This window comes from Siniperca chuatsi, linkage group LG10, assembly GCF_020085105.1.
Source record: "Siniperca chuatsi isolate FFG_IHB_CAS linkage group LG10, ASM2008510v1, whole genome shotgun sequence".
In the NCBI taxonomy this organism is placed as follows: Eukaryota; Metazoa; Chordata; class Actinopteri; order Centrarchiformes; family Sinipercidae; genus Siniperca; species Siniperca chuatsi.
Genome location: NC_058051.1, coordinates 9,130,702 through 9,149,829, shown reverse-complemented (window position 1 = coordinate 9,149,829; position 19,128 = coordinate 9,130,702). Strand labels below are relative to the sequence as shown.

General features: G+C 41.1%; 1 protein-coding gene and 1 long non-coding RNA gene across 5 annotated transcripts in view; one reads left to right on the top strand and one right to left on the bottom strand.

Moving 5' to 3' along the window:
- The window catches only part of tns2a (tensin 2a), a 98,576-nt gene extending 95,002 nt beyond the window's left edge, over positions 1-3,574 (bottom strand). For 3 of the 4 annotated variants that reach the window (XM_044210315.1, XM_044210317.1, XM_044210316.1), the window contains exon 1: positions 2,873-3,572. In XM_044210315.1, the coding sequence (XP_044066250.1) occupies positions 2,873-3,001 (129 nt within the window). In that variant the 5' untranslated portion in view covers positions 3,002-3,572. Of the gene's footprint in view, positions 1-2,872 lie in introns of all 4 variants that reach the window. The other variant, XR_006379431.1, reaches the window with a different exon arrangement.
- The window catches only part of LOC122882686, a 40,583-nt gene continuing 23,041 nt past the window's right edge, over positions 1,587-19,128 (top strand). The window contains exon 1 of the long non-coding RNA XR_006379438.1: positions 1,587-1,885. This is a non-coding gene — a long non-coding RNA (uncharacterized LOC122882686). The remainder of the gene's footprint in view (positions 1,886-19,128) is intronic.

Below are 19,128 nucleotides of genomic sequence, written 5' to 3'. Positions count from 1 at the left end.
AAAAAGTCAAATGATAAAAACTTTAATAAAATGTCGCTTTCCCATGTTTCTGACATAACAAATTATGTAATCACACTGAGAGCAGCATGTGGAACATAATTTTCTGTTGCCAAGTGTTTCCAGTCAGTACTTGGCATAAGTGTGACTAGGTATACTGTATATGTATGGCATTGCCAGAATATAAAGAAATTAAAGCCAAGTCATGTTTTGGACAGGTTCTCACTAGTAGTTGCATCTTCTCACACCTATGATTGTCTGCAAGTCCATGGACAACAACCATGATATAATAAAAACAAGAAGTGAAAAAAAAAAGCCCTAAATAGATGAGACAACATATCCTCCTCTAGGATAATCAGTAGGATTCCAACTCGTTCCCACACCCCTGTAGTGGGCTCGGTCACTGCAGAATGACATAGTCCAGAGGGCTCCACATTCCCACACTGCTAAGCATGTGATATGGAGCCACTGAGACTGTGGTGCAACCAAGGATGCATGCACACATGAAAAATAAGTGCAGATAGAAGATGGCATGCATGCTTAGAAAAATGCTCGCAAACAAACGTAGATAGTTCACACATCTGGATAAAAAAGCCACAAATACTCAAGTCTGTATGTAATCTATTGTGATATAAACTGGTGGACAGAGGTCAAGGTTCTCACTTTAAGATCACTCCAGCCAGCTAGCTTGCTTCTGTTTACAGCATGATACTTCTCCTGCAGTACTGAGGCCATCACAAAAGTGCCATTGTATCTGCACAGATGTGACCTCAGCTTGGAGATGCCATCGTCATCTACATAGTCTTTTAAATCAAGGCCAAACAAAACACACACACACACACACACACACACACACACACACACACACACACACACACACACACACACACAAACACACCTCCTGGCACTTAGGGGCGGCTGTGGCTTAATGGTAGAGCGGGTCATCCACTAATTGGAAGACCGCTAATTGGTGATTTATTCCCAGCTCCCCCAGCCCGCTTGTTGAAGTGTCCTTTGGCAAGATACTGAACCCCAAATTGTGTGTGTGTGTGTGTGAATGAGCATTAGTTACTCTTTCTGATGAGCAGTTAGCACACTGCATGGCAGCCTCTGCCATCAGTGTATGAATGTGTGTGTGAATTTTTGAATGTAGTGTAAAGCGCTTTGAGTGGTTGGAAGACTAGAAAAGCGCAAAATAATTGCAGTCCATTTACCATTTACTTTTCTATCCCACATGGATCTGATATGATGATGCTGATCTGATATATTCAAACACCATGCTCTTTAGCTGACAGTGACTTTTGACCGCCCTTAGAACAATTTCCCATCAGGTATCAAAAGTATGACATGAAAATTATTAATTTTTGTAAAACCCCTGACCACTGAATTCATCACTAATTCCTAATTAATGTTGGACCTCACCACGTGTGAAGAACAAAGAACAGAGGCCTGTATGTGAACAAAAAACCTCTGAAGTAGTAGAAGTAGCTCCAAAGCCCCTCAGGTCCATTAAGTCACACCTGTGTGTAAGATTTAAGCTTGAATCCAAACCCTTGATTCCTACTGGACACACCGTTACTCGAGAGCAGGAAGTCCCAGACTGTTTTGTGTTTGCTGAAACACTCTTTGGATCCCGATTGTTATACTCCACATAACAATCTTTGCCTACAGAAGGAAGATACGGATTTACTGTTTTTCTTCACGAAGAGAAGGATAACTGCTGAGCCCCGCTCTCTCCCCACTAAAAGTCAGCTCCTGCTTTCCTCTGCTGCCGCTGTTGAAAGCCTTTAACAAACGGTGCCCGGCTATGTCAGCATCTGTGCCTGAGAGAACTCTGCCGGATAATCCATGGACTGACGCATTAAATCGCTATCAAGAGTGATCTCAAGTAAGAGGCTAAATTAATTTAATTTAAGCTTCATATGTTGTGAATTGTGTTTTGCATTATTGTTTTGGCTGTGTGTTTTTGTGTTTTTATATGTTTCAGTCGTGTCAGTACCACACCGGACCGTTATCTGTGTTAGTTTTAGCCACTGTGGAAGCTAATAACTGTGCTTTATCAGACCAAGGTCCAGTAACACGGCTGTTGAATGCAAGTTTGCTGCTTAGTCTTTTGAACAGGCACTTTTGGTAACCTTCTTTGACTGACAGGACCACTTTAGCGCATGCATGTGCACAGCACATTGGGCAGCCGATACGGACTGGGTACTGACCCCCCCCACACACACACACACACTTTACATGTTTGCTGATTGATGTATGCTTATTGTGTTTAGAATAGAATATTAATCAGTGATAAAGTTAAATAAACTCTATTGGACCTTTTTAAAGAGCAGTTGCCTGTGGCCTGTGTGTTGCAGTACTTTAAACATCAGCATTTTTAAGTGGACCGCCACCTTTTGAGACTGTTTTTCACATTTGGTTATTGGTCCCTGATCCCAGGGTGAGCCCCATAATTATTAATCTATATTAATAATTAACAATTGTATTAAAATTCATAAATATATTTGATATTTTGTTAATAACCAAACCTGCCCTATCTGAATCCCAACATTAATGTTGGCCTTGCTGACTCAAGTGACATCCCTCGAGGCAATTCATCAGACTTCACGCAGCTCCCTCTGGAGCCACAAAATGCTTCATACAGCTTTTTTCACATACCCAGTAGTACTCCACAGACTTTCATGTGTAAAATCACATCAAAAAAATCCTACATATATTTTCCCCATAATGTACCTTTGATCAATAAATAACTCACTCAGTCAAAGTTGCTCTATTACTCCCCCATCCTGCGACTGATGATATACAACACCCTGACAACTTGTTTATCTATAATTTTGTCACACACTGACGTGAACACTGCATTCACACTGACCTTTGTCAGCCTCATCCTGCCACTTTCACTCCTTTCCAGACTCCTTCTCTTCGGATTAGAGTTTCTGACCACCGGCACCAGTTGTACCTCTTCCTCCCCACACAAGTCCGAACTCAGGGCACAACCCATATAGGTGGATGGTTCCTGGACTCGGGGACTTCCTCCTTTCTCTCTTCTCTCCCTCTGTCCTCCCTCCTCCTCTCTCCCTCTTTGTCCTCCAAACAGGCTCCAGCCCGGGCTCCTGGGCAGCTGCTTTTGTCAGCTGGAGAGGAGGAGAGGGAGGCCCTTCCCCTTTTCCTGGCTCTCGTTCAGCCCTGCTAGAGGGACAGATGTAAGGATACACTCTGCACACTCTTACTGCCCCCCCTCCTCCTTATACATACTTTAAAAACACCTCTCTCTCGAACTCAGTCCTGCTGCAGTCACATGTGGACTCCTGATTTTTCTGCCTCCACTCATTCACAATGCTCTTCTTTGTTTCACACACACAGTAACAAACACACACTTTCTTTGGCACACTTAGGTTCCCTACTTGTACTTTCTGTTTATCCTTGAGTCAGTCACTCACACACACACAAAGCTTGACTCAACTGTCAACGCTCAAGGATTCATCTTCCCATCCTGTAAGGCTCTCCTTTATTTCTTCTTTCTGTCTTCACCCTTTTCTCTCCTTTTGTTGCTTTTCTTCTTCTTTCCCAGTCCTCCCATCCCAAGAGCACTCTCACTTCCTTCTTTCTCCCTTTCCTCCTGCTTCTACCCATCTACCAGGGTTGCCTCACTCTTACGTATAACATTACCTCCTACCTCCTCAACAGTTTCCTGCTCCCATATACAGGCAGTCTCTCTTTAGCTTGGGCAACACTTTGGTTTTCTTGGTTGTTTTCTAGACAATACCAACAAACAGTGAAGGGACCTGTTAGGATGTTGGGCAAACCAGTGGTTCAGAGTGGACTGCTGAATGCAATAGCCTGTTTGTTGCAGTTGTGAAACAAGGTATCTTTCACCACAGAATCCATATCTCACATATAACAAAGGATGTGAGAATTAGTACAGTTGTCAGATGCATCCTTGTCATTGTTTTGATGATTTTTACCTGGATAATGAAGGAAATTCCAAGCGCAAAGAGGCCCTGTGCATTTTTAAGATCGCTAAAATGTAAAAAATATTAGCATTGCTCATGTTTCTTTTCCTCATGGTCTCTTTGCTGTTGTTTATTTCTTCTCCCTAGAGTGTTTTGGCTGCTACGCAAGAGCTCACGAGGCTTGGAAGAGTGAGACAGTACCCCTTAAAAGGCAAATTCTCGATGCGCCTCCAAAGCCCCCCTACTTTGGATTTACTCTCTACATTCCCCATTTCTTCTCATTTGTTTTCTTCTTCTTCTTAATTTTTTCTGTTTCCTTTCTCTTTCTCACCAGTGGTGAGGCAGTCTTGTTGTTGCAGGCATTTTGCCCCAGACAAGCCTTCCAGGTGTCCTTCCTTCCCTCCCTTCCTATATACACTGCCATCCATCCATCCCTCTTCCCACTCTCCCTCTCCCTCAGTTCTGTTTCTCTCTGGCCCCCTTCCAATTGACTGCTTTGTCTTTCAGGGAGGTCCCCCTCCTGGTTTTACAGGCCATGAAATGAACTCCTTCTAATCAGCTCAGGTCCTTCCAAAATTCTTGTTTTGCATCTGGAAAATATATGGAGAAAGATGGGAGGTAGTTTGCAGACTGAGCCATTATCTACTGCTAATTTCAAAGCCAAAAGAAAGATCCAAATTTCATCTGATTAGAAAATATGGTACTAAAAGAAACTAAAAGCACAATTACGATCTCTAATAGTCTTTTTTGGCAAATAAGTGGTAAGGAGTTTTGATTAGGAGGAAAGGAGGGAGAGAAAGGATAACATCTTAGAGAAGAGTTCACAAAGACAAGATAAGCCAAGTCCATATATGGAGAACCGAGAGAAAGAGAAGGGATTGTAATCTGAAGAAACAAATGCTGAAGAAACAAAGGAGTACAGAAAGAGACACAGTTGTGATGATGTCAGGGATAACGCTAGCCTTCTTCCATATCAGAGCCTCTTTTAACTGAAGAATCTCAAGCTGATGATTTCCATCATCTTCCCAAAGTTGTAAAATACATTATGCTAAACAGCCCTCTTTCACCCACTCTTTGGCTACTTTGCTGAGTCCAAGCATCTGTTTTTGTGGGTCAGTCCTGAACTACACCATGACTTCAGTGTTTGTGTTAAATGTGCACAGCATTAACATAGTTGTTAAGCCACAGACCAAGGATATCAATGCCAAGGGTGTGTGTGCTGGATAAGCTCACATCTCATCAAGCATGAGACCCACAGGATCGAAAGGACAGGACAACTATTGCAATGTCACATACAGACATACTAATGGTACGTGGGAGCTGTTTGTTTTTGAGTTTGTCTGCCCCCTAGTGGGCCAAAATAACTTAATGCTGATTTAACATTTAAATGATCAATCCTCTGTTAAAAATAGTAATCAAAACTGCAGTTCCCAGCATTTTAGGAAATCACTGAGCCTTTTTTTAAAATGAAACTATACATTTGGAAGCCATTTTTAAACATTTCCATCTTCAGCAGGAACCAGTGGGCTTGAGTGCCACATACAGGGTAGGGAAGTCAGAAAGTATTATACTATACTAGCGTATTGTTGGTTTTAGTCTTTTCATGGGATTTGTTGACAGTAAGAAAACTATATAATACCACCAGCCTTATCCTTTGAATCAAATGCAATCCCCACCTTTTTGGGTGTAAGCTAAATCCTAAGTAATCAGAATTTAAATGGGTTTGGGACTAAAAGTAAAATAATAAGCACAGGACATGACTAAAAACAATACAAAGTTATAGGATCAAGTTAGACAGGATGAAAATTTCACACCTGTGGGACCACAGGCTCATTAACAGGAAAGAACAAAAACAGGGTTCATAATAATTGGAGGAAAAAATAAACCATGCCAGCTGTGAAATGAAAAAGAAGGCTACAAAAAGGCAAAAAAAATGCATTTAATTTATTAGGGCAGCAAACATTTTGCTCATATGCAGCAAAGTCAGGAATATTTATCTTCATCTTTGAGATTGACGTCACATTTGACACAGAGCACACAGTGAATACAAAAGCCGGAAACAGATCGTCTAGGTCTGAAAGGCTTCTAGCTTAGTCATCATGGAAAATATGGGAGGAAACTGAAATAAAGGTTAAACTAGGCTACAAATGTGTCGTATCAAAATCCTTTGGATGGTCCTACAGATAGAAAATATTGTCCAGCACTGCATTCTTCTATCTCCGCTGCATAAATCAACAGGCTCAAAGAATATAATATAATATAATATAAGTAAAAACTGGCTTCCAGGAAAAGTTCAAGATACACACTGTAACTCTACAGTACGTTACAGTACTGTAGTAGTATTCTGCGTCACCAAAGTCCTGTTCAGCTTCAGCCTTGTTCAAAACACTTCAATCTCTGAAACAGTTTGAACATTGACAAATTGCTACTTACTTACTACTGAAAACTTTCTTAACTTCCAGTGCTCACACAGCACACCTACTTCCCCATCTTTAAAAAACTGCTGCCATCAATGCCTCACATAAACTAGTTACCCAGGGAGAAACAAATGGCACTCACGTTAGCTTTGAACGAGTATGAACGAACAGACATCCCACATAGGGACATAGGAAGGACAATCAAAATTTTCGTGCATTCGTCATCACTATCATCATGCTGTGACTTTGAATTTGAATCTACTGTACCCCTGAAACCTTTCTCAAGTCTTTACAAGTGTACAGAGTTACTGCACAGTTTACAGCATTGAAGGATGATAACAATACTTTTGCATGTTTTAGCACATTTATGCATGCATGTTATTTCTTCAAACCATTTTCCAAGGCATGTGTAATGTTCCAGATTTTCCACTGGTGTCCATTCATTTCTGTATTTCTAATCTAAGGGCAACAGTCCACTTTGAGGGGTGGGGGTGAATGTGGGGGATTGTGACATACGCGCAGTGGCCACTTCATTAGGTGCACCTGTAAAATCTAATGTAATCCAATGGCTCAGCCATTAATTCTACCTTTACAAAGATAATGTTCAGTATTAATTGACACTATGAGAGAGATGTTAATTTTACTATATGAGGCGGTGGAAAGTACATTTACTCAAGTACTGTACTTAAGTACAATTCTGATGTACTTGTACTTTACTTGATAATTTTACACTGAAAACCTATAATGAGTTTCTACAATCATATATTGTTAAGGGTTGAACTACCAAATAGTAACGTCTATAAAGTATGGAGTGGCCAAGTCAGAGCCCAGACCTCAACCCAATAGAGATGCTATGGATTGACTTCAAGAGGGCCATACACATGAGACGTCCAAAGAAAATGACAGAGCTAAAGCAGTTCTGCCAGGAAGAATGGGCTAAAATTCCTCCTCAACGATGTGCAGGTCTGATCCACAGCTACAGGAAGCGCCTGGTTGAGGTTATTGCTGCCATGGGGGGGTCAACCAGTTATTAATTCTAAGGGTTCACTTACTTTTCCACTGCCATTTTGAATGTTGAATGACTGTGTTTAATAAAGACAGAAGACGTAATTATTTTTAGACACATTATGGTTGTCAATACCCTTGACTTAGATGAAGATCAGATCACATTTTATGACAAATTTATTCAGAAAACCATGAAATTCCAAAAGGTTCACATACTTTTCCTTGCGACTGTATGTTGGGACCACGGGCACTCCACCATTGAATTTTGTGGGACTTTAACTGAACTTTTATCAGCATTCGACAATCCTGAGGGCCATTGAAATCAGCATCCCAGCAACCATTAGTCAGTCTGACCTGTGACCCCGTAATGTCACCAGGTCCATAAAAGTGGTCAGTCTGTCTCTTTTCTCTGCTCTTCCCTCCGACGATGGTTCGCTGAACCTCAGCGTGGTCTGCTTGGCGCAGATCCACCGACGAAAGGATAAAGGATTAGGCCGCAACACAAGCGCCTGTCTTTGTCTTAAGATTTCTGGTTAGCTCACCGCTAACCGAGAGTAAGCAAGCTCTCTTTCGTCCTGGCTTTGTCACCAGCACTGCTGCTCAGCAACAGCTGTTACCGCCGTGTAATCTGGTCGGAGCAGAAACACTGAACAACAGATTTGGTTCATCAAGTTTTATTGTTGTGATGTGTTTTCACTGTTAGGTTAATTTGGCAGCCACATGCTAAGTTGATGTTAGTGATGTTCACACAGAGACAGGGTCTTCCATGCAACTAACTATCTTCATTCTAACGTGGCACCGTTTATCCTTTACAGCTCACGCATCCACCCCAGTTTGACTTTAACAGAGCCACACTCTAACATACATGGCCTGGCCGCCATTTTGTTAGAGTTAGAGTTAGATTTCTTTTGCTTGCCGGCATTTTGAATTAACTTTCTTTGTCTGACGACATACGCCCTTGGCAATAGTCACTATTCAGCAGTTTAGTGCATTTAGAGTTAGACTTCACATTGTGTGTTTTTGTTTTTATTATCTTTTAATAAATGCTTGTGTATAGTTATGCTGATTTCTTTAATGTTGCATGAGAGTGAATACTTTGCCAACCTCTTCTATGTTGAACTCCAAATACTCCAACCTACTAGCTATTAATGGTAATTTTGGTTAGTTATTAATTTCATTATTTAATTAGTTCAGTTAACTGAATCAATTAATTGGCAATTTCTCTTCTTTATGAAGAGTGGTGCCACAAGTCCTTGGGGCACCACTCCAACATACTACAGATGGACAAAGTAACCACTCATTACAGTTATTTCTGATTATCTTTGATAATTCTGATAGCCATAATTAATTGATTGCACCTACACAAGTTGGTGCCCCCTTTAACCATTGTAAATCCCAACAGATGGTGCCCCATGTGAGGCATAGTAGTGTTGGCAATTATTCATAATTATTGTAGCAATATCAAAATTTTAGATTACACTCTAAAATGTTTAGACTAGCAAAAGTCTTTACATTCACCGCCACTAGTCTGCCACAGTAGTAGACATCCAGCTGTACTTACAAAGAAGTACATTGTGGTGAAAAATTTATTTATGAAGTTAGCTAGAGCAATTTGATAGATTTTGGTTGTTGATAACTACCACTTTAAGCCCTCGTAGTGTTACATTAAGAGTTGCTGCTAGCCATTTCAGTTGAACCTACTCTGTAGGAATTATAAGAATGTCTGGTCAGCATTTGAATACACGTATTCAATGCAATTTAGTCAAGCTGTCAGTTGTTAAGTGCTCCTCCGTTTTATTAAGATACAGCGTGCCACCGGCCCTGTGAAACATAAAGAGTTTGTTCCTGGCTGTTACTGCCATGCAGTTCAGCCTGAGTAGGATATAGAGCCTGAGATTGTCATGGTTTTGGGTCTTGGGTTTTTCTTGTTTCCTGTTTTATTTAAGTGTGCTGCCTCATGTGTCTTGTGTAGTTTTACTTCCTGTTTTTGTTTGCTTTTCTCTTCAGTTTTGATTGTGTGCTCCACCCTAATTAGTGTCACCTGGGTCTAGTTATCCTGCCCTCACCTGTGTATATAGTCTGTGTGCTTCCTTTGTTTTTTGTCAGATCGTCTTCATCCTCTGTGTCAACTGGTCCAGCCCCTTCTCTGTGCTTTCTAGTGTTTTCTTCAATGTATTCTTCGTGTTGGAGTTTCTGCTGGATTTGTTGTGTGTGAATGATTTACTTTCTTGGGGTGAATATAATATGTAGTTGAAGCACCACACAAAAAAGACTAGAAAGGCGCTATATAAGTACAGTCCATTTACCAAGGAAGTGCGGTGCCTCTCTGCTGCCCAGCTGCTTGTCCTCAGCACCACAAAGACTCAGCTATCGTGTGCCACAGAGATGTCTGCAGTCCTGTCTGGTTCCCAGTTGGTGGTCACCAGTCCTTGAGCTGCAGCACTCCTGGGCTTTTCGAGCTGCAGCAGTACTGGACTCTCTGTGCTACAGCTGCCTCCTGCTCCGGTTGGGCCACAACCTCCCGATGCTGCTGCGGACTCCTGAACTTTCTATGCTGCAGCAGACTGTTGAGCTGTTGAGCTGCAGCACACCCCTGTTCTTGTGGAGATGTGGCTGAATCCAGCTCCAGAGTTGCTGCAATCCGTTTTTCCTGAGTTGCAGCGGCATCCTAAGCCCAATGAGCTGGAGCGGCATCCTGTTTCTCCGGAGATGCAGCAAATTGCTGTTGAGCTGCAGAAATCACCTGTGCTGCAGCAATCCACTATTCCTGAGCCACAGCAGTCTCCTGAATCTCCTGAACTGCAGCAACATCTTGCCCCTGCTGAGCTATGGCTGTCTCTTGTTCCTGAGCTGCTGCAATCACCAGTTCCTGTTCAGCATCAGCCTCTGCTAGCCTCTCTGTTGCTGGCCACCAGCCCTTCTGCCCTGACGCCGGCCTCCTGTTCAGATGTCCAGTGGTTAGATCCTGGTCCTGATCTCCAGCCATGTTGCCGGCCTCCTGAGGGGTTTCACTTTTGCCGTCGACCTCCGGTCCGACCTCCAGAGGGATTGGTGCACCCTCATACCATTGTAAATACCAACATATATTTTTATATATTGAATATATTTCTCGCCTTTATGATGGTCTGAATAGGTCGCTAAATTTGTCACTTTTTAGAAATAGTCACTAAGAGGGTCTGAAAAGTTGCTAAATAAGAATAGCCTTACTAAACTCTGAAAAAATAAAGCAGGAAATAACAATGATCACTGAAGAGAACACAACAAATTTAAAGTACCGTGTGATTTAAAGTGATAAAAGAGACAGATGGTAAACTTGGATTGATTCTTACTAGAACCAATTCAGTAACTCTCCCAAAAACTGAACCCTCTAAAGCAAGGGTTGACAACCTTTTTGATATAAAGTGCCATTTTAAAATTTTCAGTGTGCCATATTAACATTAAGGTTAACATTAAGTTTAATTATGACACTACAACAAAATTTTAATCTCCAACGGAGCTGTAATTTTATTCCATCCATATAAGCAAAGCGCATAGCAACATTTTTAAAAAACATTTTTCTCCCATAATCAGGACATTGTAATTATATATGAGAGCACAATACAAGAATGCTGCCATCCTTATGAAAACATCCACATCTGAGATGAAAAAAAGAGACCAGGACAAAGAGCCCCATTATGCAAAGCCATGTTTGCTACAAATAAACAGATGCATACCAGTCACATGTGATCCCTGGCCCTGCTTTCCGTTGCTGAGCTCGATTATCTGGGGGTCATACTTAGTCACTTTAAGTTGCACACAATCTTCAGAGTGGTCAGTTGTCAAACGACTGCAGGAGGGTAAAAATCTTGCTAATGTCAATCCCTTGCTCCTCAAAATGCTCTATAAAAACTTTGGCTATGTCCTCACCTTTTGTTGTTCTAGGCACTGGTTTTAAGCAGCAGAGCTCCTCCCTTATAGTCAAATCACAGTATCTTGCCATAACTGCCAAATGTGGTGTGTCATTCAGATCCACGCTCTCATCAAGTGCGATGCTAAATACCATGGCGTCTTTCAAACCGACTGTCTGCTGCGTTTGAACGCTTTCTGCCACTTCTTCGATGCGTCGTTCAACACTTCTGGCTGACGTTGGAATGTCTTTTATTCTCGATTTTATGGTCTCTTTGTTTAAAAAGCCATCAAACAAAACATCTGAGCCACAGAGGAAAGCCTCCTTAATATACTTGCCTCAGTGAATGGCTTTCCACGTTTCGCAATGCAATACCTTGCTTTGATACCATGATTTTTAGCAGTGGCAAAGACTTTGAGGATGTCGGCTTGCTTACCGTACCTGGACATGACAAGTTTGATGGATTGAGCCTTCTCTGCCTCGTCCTTGAAAGTTTTCTCGTGTTTGGTCTGAAAATGGTGTTTTACACTTGAAGTTCGGCAAACAACATTTTCAAGAAATAAAGTACACACAGCACGATCTTTATGAAACACAACACCCCACTCTTCTGTCCACCAGGGCTGGAATGCCAGAAGCTTTACATTACCTTTCTTAGCAAGTGGTCCTGCCATCGTCTACTGAGCCCACTCAGGTGTATTTCTGACCCACATTCTGCGAACAAGGCAACTAGGCAAGTACTAGAAATAAACACATGCACACACTTCCACACACAAGAAGAAACAGGACTGTGTAAGAAAAAAAAATCATTGCATGTGGATGAGAGGGCACTTGCTAGTGTGCCAATGGTTAAGCTGCTGCCTGCCAATGGTCGTACATGTGCCTAAAGTTGCCGACCCCCGCTCTAAAGTCACAACTCAGAGTGCTATTATCCAAATACCTGAAACAACAACTTCCACTGTAATACAAATAACAACTTCTGCTGCCTCACAAACCAGCACTAAAATAGTAGGACATAGAACTACGGAACTCAAAAAGCATTTAGGTGAAAGATCAAAGAGAAACATTAGTTCTAAAAACCTACCCTTGCACCGACTGAAGAAAGTGTTGGAGAAATATTGCAAAGCACAGTTTATGGCATTAATAACAGTGTAAGTAATTTGAATAGTCTCACAGCTCTTGTTTCCAGAGAAAGAGAACATAGCGCCCACTCCCAATCCCGAAAACTATCAAGAAGATGCAATCTATCTGAATGCGCTAACTAAAAATTGGTACTAGCGGGTCCAATACACAGGTAAACAAAACAAAATGAGTAATTGCTATGTCTGTTCAAAGGTGCGACCAGATAAACTATACGTAACCAATACTAGATTTAGTTGGAAACAATTCAATGAGCACATATCTCAATATGCATGGGAAGTAAAAGCAAGGCAATGGCCCTCAACCACTAAATTAACTACCTCAAATCCTAGCTTGCCTGACTACTGAAGAACACTTCTTACCCAGACCATGGATTGAAACTGAATGCCTCATGTTTTTGGGGTCCAAAGAGTATCTGTTTCTTAGCAACTACTCTGCAGGAGACGGTCAGGGTTCGCTTGCCAATCTCATTTCAATGAAGGCCTATTCCAGATGAAATACCCCTTTACCTGGTATGAGAATTTGAATGCTATGAAAAAACAGAATCAATACCAGAAGCACGTTTCCCAGGTGACAAATGTAATGTAATTTGGAATGTGATGGAAAATTGTATAAAGAGAGGGTTAAGACATTCAAAAACAATAAAAGGAGATGCAAAAAGATACAAAGCTATGATGTCACCTCCAGCATGCCCATAACACCATCAGACTCAAGTAATTGCAAATCAATTTTGGCTGTTTGATCAAACAGTCCTATGGTCCACCCTCCCTAAAGGTTGGTCAGGTAGATGTGCAAGAGTACAAGCAGTGAAGCACAAGGGAAACACAATGCACAATGCAAAGACCACCTAGAATTATAATTTTTGTTAATAGTAAAATAGTAATTTTAGTGTTAATATTAATAAATTAGTAATAATAGGAATTACAGCTATAGGAAAAATACTGTCAGTATTAGTAACAGAGCCAATAACAACTACTGTAGTAGCAGTTGTCGAGCAGGAACATGATGGCAACAGGTGGCCCACAACCACAGATCCAGTCTCTGCAGCTCCGGAGGCAGAAATACCTGCTGAAAGCGACAGAAGGAGAGAGGAGAGAAACGAGAAAGCACAAAACTACGGGAGAGAGAAGATGTTGAGTTAGTAACATGCAGTAATGGGATAAAAATGCATACAGATGGAGAGGGAGAGAAGGAGAGAGGAAAGAGGTGCATCATGGGAAGTCTTCTGGCAGTCTAGGCCTATGGCAGCATAACTAAGGGATGGTTCAGGGCTCACCCATGCCAGCCCTAACTATAAGGTTTATCAAAGAGGAAAGTCTTAAGCCTAGTCTCAAATGTGGAGATAGTGTCTGCCTCCCGAACCCAAACTGGGATCTGATTCCACAGGAGAGGAGCTTGATAACTTAAGGCTCTGGCTCCCAATCTACTTTTGGAGACTCCAGAAACCACAAGTAACCCTGCATTCTGGGAGCGCATTGTTCTAGTCTGATCATATGGTATTATGAGAACTTTAAGATATGATGACACCTGACCATTAAGAGCTTTGTAGGTGAGGAGAAGGATTTTAAATTCTATTCTGGATTTTATAGGGAGCCAGTGCAGAGAAGCTCATAATGGAGAAATGTGATCTCTTTTCCTAGTTCTTGTCTGTACACGTGCCACAGCATTCTGGATCAACTGGAGAGTCTTAAGGGACTTATTCAGGCAGCCTGATAATACGGAATTGCAGTAGTCCAACCTAGAAGTAACAAATGCATGGACTAGTTTTTCTGCATCATTTTAAGACAGGAGGTGCCTGATTTTTGCAATGTTGCGTAAGTGAAAGAAGGCAGTCCTTGAAGTTTGTTTCATGTGGGAGTTAAAGGATAAATCCTGATCAAAGATAACTCCGAGGTTCCTTATGGTGGTACTGGAGGCAAGGGAAATGCCATCTAGAGTAACTATATCTTTAGGTATAGAGTGGGCTTTTTAAGAAGTGGTTTGATTACAGTTACTTGGGGGCCACTGTTTAGTGGTAGAGCGGGTCGTCCACCAATCGGAAGGTCTGTGGTTCGATCCTGGCTTCCCCCAGCCCACATGTTGAAGTGTCCTTGGGCAAGACACTGCGCCTTTGGTGTGTGAATGCTTAGTTACTTTGAGCTGTGTGAATGGGGTGAATGAGATATGTAGTTTAGTTGCTTTGAGTAGTCAGAAGTACAGTCCATTTACCATCTACTTTAAAGGATTGTGGTACATAGCCTGTTAATAAAGACAGATTGATCATATCCAGTAATGAAGTGCTAACTAAGGGTAAAACGTCTTTAAGCAGTGTATTTGTAATGGGGTCTAAGAGACAGGTTGATGGCTTTGATTAATAATTGTCGAAGTTAGTTGAAGAAGGTTGATAGGAGCAAAGCAATCAAAATAATCAGATCAGATCAGGTCTTCCCCAAAAAGTCCAGCAATTATCTACAAAGCCCACATCGTTTGCTGGACACCACCTCGACAGCCAGCGGCGGAATGAAGACATGTGGTTAAACATGTTATCACTGGTCAGGTTTGGCAGGTTAGGCTTTATGAATAAATTTAGAATTATATTATAATTCCAATTGCAGAGTCAAACAGGATAATGTCAACATAATTATGAAGTGTAATTTATATAGGATTTTTAAATTCAAAATTGCTTCAAAGTAATGAAATACATAATCCATTAGTGAGAAAAACTTAGGTTGGGATAACAACAGACTAATTGCACTAGACTCCTACGACAGGTCTGGACCATTCGTAAATTGGGTTCGTACCTAAGAGAAAATTCAAAATACGAGGACATTTTTGAATGCGGCAAGTTCTCCTAAATCACTCGTACAAGCCACTTAGGAACAAATCTGTTCATACAAATTGTTCTTGCATGAGGCCTAGTGTGTTCATAGCTGCTTTTACCATCACCTATGCTCGTCTCAAGCTGTACAATTTTATGTAGCCGTTACAAGAGAGGGTTCTTTACATGATACAGATAATCTGATCCTTGTCACAAAAGAGGGGAAGACTCGGCTTGAACTGGGCAATTATCTGGGGCAGTTAACAATGAGCTAGGGGCTGACAGCATACAGGACTTTACTGAGGCGGGGCCCAAAAGTTACACCTATCAAAATAAAAATGATGTATCAGCGGTGGTGATGAGACTGAGTACAGGGCTGTGGTGGGTTGTCTCATTGTGTGAGTGGAACCATCTGCAGCTCAATGTGACAAAGTCTAAGGAGGAGGTGGTAGATCGACGAAGGGCTAAGGCACCAGTGACCCTGGTTTCCATCCAGGGGGTCAGTGTGGACATTGTACAGGATTACAAGTACCTGGGAGTACACATGGACAATAAACTGGACTGGGCTAAGAACACTCAAGCTCTTTACAGGAAGGGCCAGAGCCGCCTCTATTTTCTAAGGAGGCTGAGGTCCTTCAACATCTGCTGGATAATGCTGAGAATGTTTTATGAGTCTCTGGTGGCCAGTGCTATCCTGTATGCTGTTGCATGCTGGGGCAGAAGGTTGAGGATAGCGGACGATAACAGACTCAACAAACTGATCCGTAAGGCCAGTGACATTGTAGGGGTGGAGCTGGACTCTCTGTTGGTGGTGTCAGAGAGGAGGATGCTGGCCAAACTACATGCCATGTTGGTCAGTGTCTCCCACCCACTCCATGACGTGCTGGTCAAACAAAGGAGTACCTTCAGCTAAAGACTCATCCCACCAAAATGCACCACAGGAAGTCGTTCCTGCCTGTGCCAAACTCTTCCCTCCTCCTAACTCCTCCCTCTAAGTGTCAGTCTAAATGACTTTAAGTCACTAAACTGGACATTGGATCATTAACATCACTGTAATACTTGAAATAATTGTACAATATTCTCTGTTTAATACTCCTGTGCAATATACTCTGTTTTCAGTTTAATTTATTGATATTTATTCATACTTCTATTACTGCTGTGCAATATCTACCGTTTCATAATCATCATAATAAGCTACACTTAACTTGACAGTACTCATTATTGCAAATTGAAACAAATTTTGATCCTAGGCTGCGAGTACCTTTTTCCTGTCTGACTGTGGGACCCAGCGGTAGTGGAAAAACCTATTTTGTAAAAAATTTACTGGAAAAGTGTGAAGATGTGATGGATATAGTACCTAAAAATATTGTTTTATACTTAGTTTCAACCCATGTATGATGGACTACCTGATTCTTTTGAAGATGAACAACTTTTTCCTATTGCAAAAACACACCTGGTTATTTTGGACAATGTTTTTTTTTCAAGCGAATGACCATCCTGAAATTGAAAAATCTTTACACAGTATTGACATCATAACCGCCTGTCAAAACAAAAAACTAAAACGCCACAAGAAACACATCAGAGTGTAATAAAAATACCGGCCAAAGCAAGAAACCAAAATCAATTACTCACAAAGGAGGATTTTTGATGACTCTACTCACTTGTCAACGGGCTCATTCCTAAGTGAGTGAGAAAACAAAATGCAGAAAATGTATCAGAGCAACTAAGCCGTGGACATGCAAAAGCGTTCTGAAAATATCAGACAAAAGGCAGAAAATGACTTGGATGATAAAATGAGAGAGATTCTTAATCAAAAAGGGTAATTACCTGACAAGAAAATTAAAAAATAAAACATGCTCCTACAAAGATATCTTAATCTCCAGAAACAAAAGGAAGGTGAAACTAGAGAAATTACCCTTACTCCAAAGGAGTCTGAAACGAGAGAGGAGAAGGAGACAAGGAAAGAAGACAATGTTATCTTTAATGAAGTTCTTAGCAACATAAAAGCTAGTTTTCCGAAGAACACAAACTATATTATGTGTAAAAGAGATTAGATTAGGTATGAGACACCGAGGACACCGGAGCTTCATTGGACTTTGGACGCTGTCACTGGACGAAAAAAAGATGAAGAAAAGAGTAATATTTCTCTTTCTCTCCGTTGGTTACAAGTTTAATAAATAATCACACCTTTGATCAATAAGGAAATGTTTTATGACAAAGCATAGAAGTGTAAAACACAATTTAACAACTCATGGTTTGCAGGTGTACAAGTTAATTTAGTATAAACCAAAAAAAAAATCTAACGTCTATAATTCTATCATATTATGACACTCGTTATAATATAATAACATTTTTAAAGAGCAGGGGACGTGGTTAAAGGACATGTATATCTTTTCACAAAATCTGATACCATGACATCATTTTTCAGTGGGTCATCTTGATACAAAGATAACACATGATTGTAGGATAGACCGCGGGCCCTGTGGCAAAAATAATAAATGCAATGTTGTCTGCAAAAGGCGGACAGGGGGTGTTGAAGCTCTCGTGGCAGAAAATTCTCCATCCTCCAATTTCAATTCAATTAAATTTTATTTATATAGTGCCAATTCATAACAGAAGTTATATCACTACACTTTTCCTATAGAGCAGGTCTAGACCGTACTCTTTATAATATTATTTACAGAGACCCAATAAATCCCACTGTGGTATTCAAAAAAATTGTAAGATGCTTTTAGAGTAATAGGTGGCATTCCCATCTTCCTCCAGAGTTAGTGCAAGCCAGTTCTGTCCAGGTCGATGTCAGGGGTCCGTGTCTGCAATAATAAGTAGGCCGGTGGCCTAAATGACCTCTGCAGTCACGGTAATCGGAGGCTCAAACACTGCAAAACACATGTCCCAGTAAATTCCGCATGACGGTTTCTAATTGATGATTGTTCATTTTTTCTTCAGTTCAGTTTCTCGGTAATAATAATATTACAGTTCAGTAATAATCCACCCACACTTGTTGTTTGGAGTTTATCTCTGGAATAGAATCGTAACAGGCGTAAACAATAAGCGTCGTTGTATGCGGTAATGGAACTCTGAATCTCATCTCCAGTCTTAAATTCCAGCTGGAAACGGGAGATAAGGTGCGGCTGTCTTCTTCGGGTTTTAGATTAAAAATAAATAAGCCATATCCCTGTTGAAAATCATGTCCATGCAGAGATGTAATTCTTTAAGATGTATCTGCCCATGGCTGTAAACATACTGTAAAACTCTCTGACTGACCGGTTGTTGTTAAACTGGTTGGAAAGCCTTGGCAAGAAGCTATCTGCCATCCTGAGTATTCCGTGTCGTTATGGATAAAATTGAAGGGTGACAAGTAATTTCTTCTCGTAAAGGCTTCGTGGTTAGCCATCGCCAAAACTAGGTACTTCGGCATGGATCCAAAAATAGGTTCTCTTGATTACATATGCTTGAATAATACGTGATTACGGGTAGAGAGTGTTACTTTTCAGCAAGGCTGCTGAAAGACCTAAACACACAGTGGGAGAGACAGTAGCTTTTTTGACAAACAGGGAATCCCCCAGTATTTTTAAACGGTAATTTGCATTGGCGAGGGGCCATAAGATAGAAGCCATTGTTTGCCCGGGTCAGCTTATTTCTCAAATCCAAGTTCAAAAGTAACCTCTCGCAGAAAAAGATGTCGGAGTAGTGAAAAGTTTGACTTGTCAGCGGAGATGTAATGTATTATTGAGAATCTAAATATTTTTCTCCATATCTGGGAAAAAAGAATTCAACAGGACCGTTTTCAGTGATCGTTTGGATCTGTATAGTATCCGCTGCAAGTTTTTTGGCAATGGACCTCACCCTGTGAATCTCGGTTGTCAGGTGATTTCCTCCATTCAAAGTAGGTGAAGAATCTATAGGGAAAAAAGGATCTATAGGAATGTT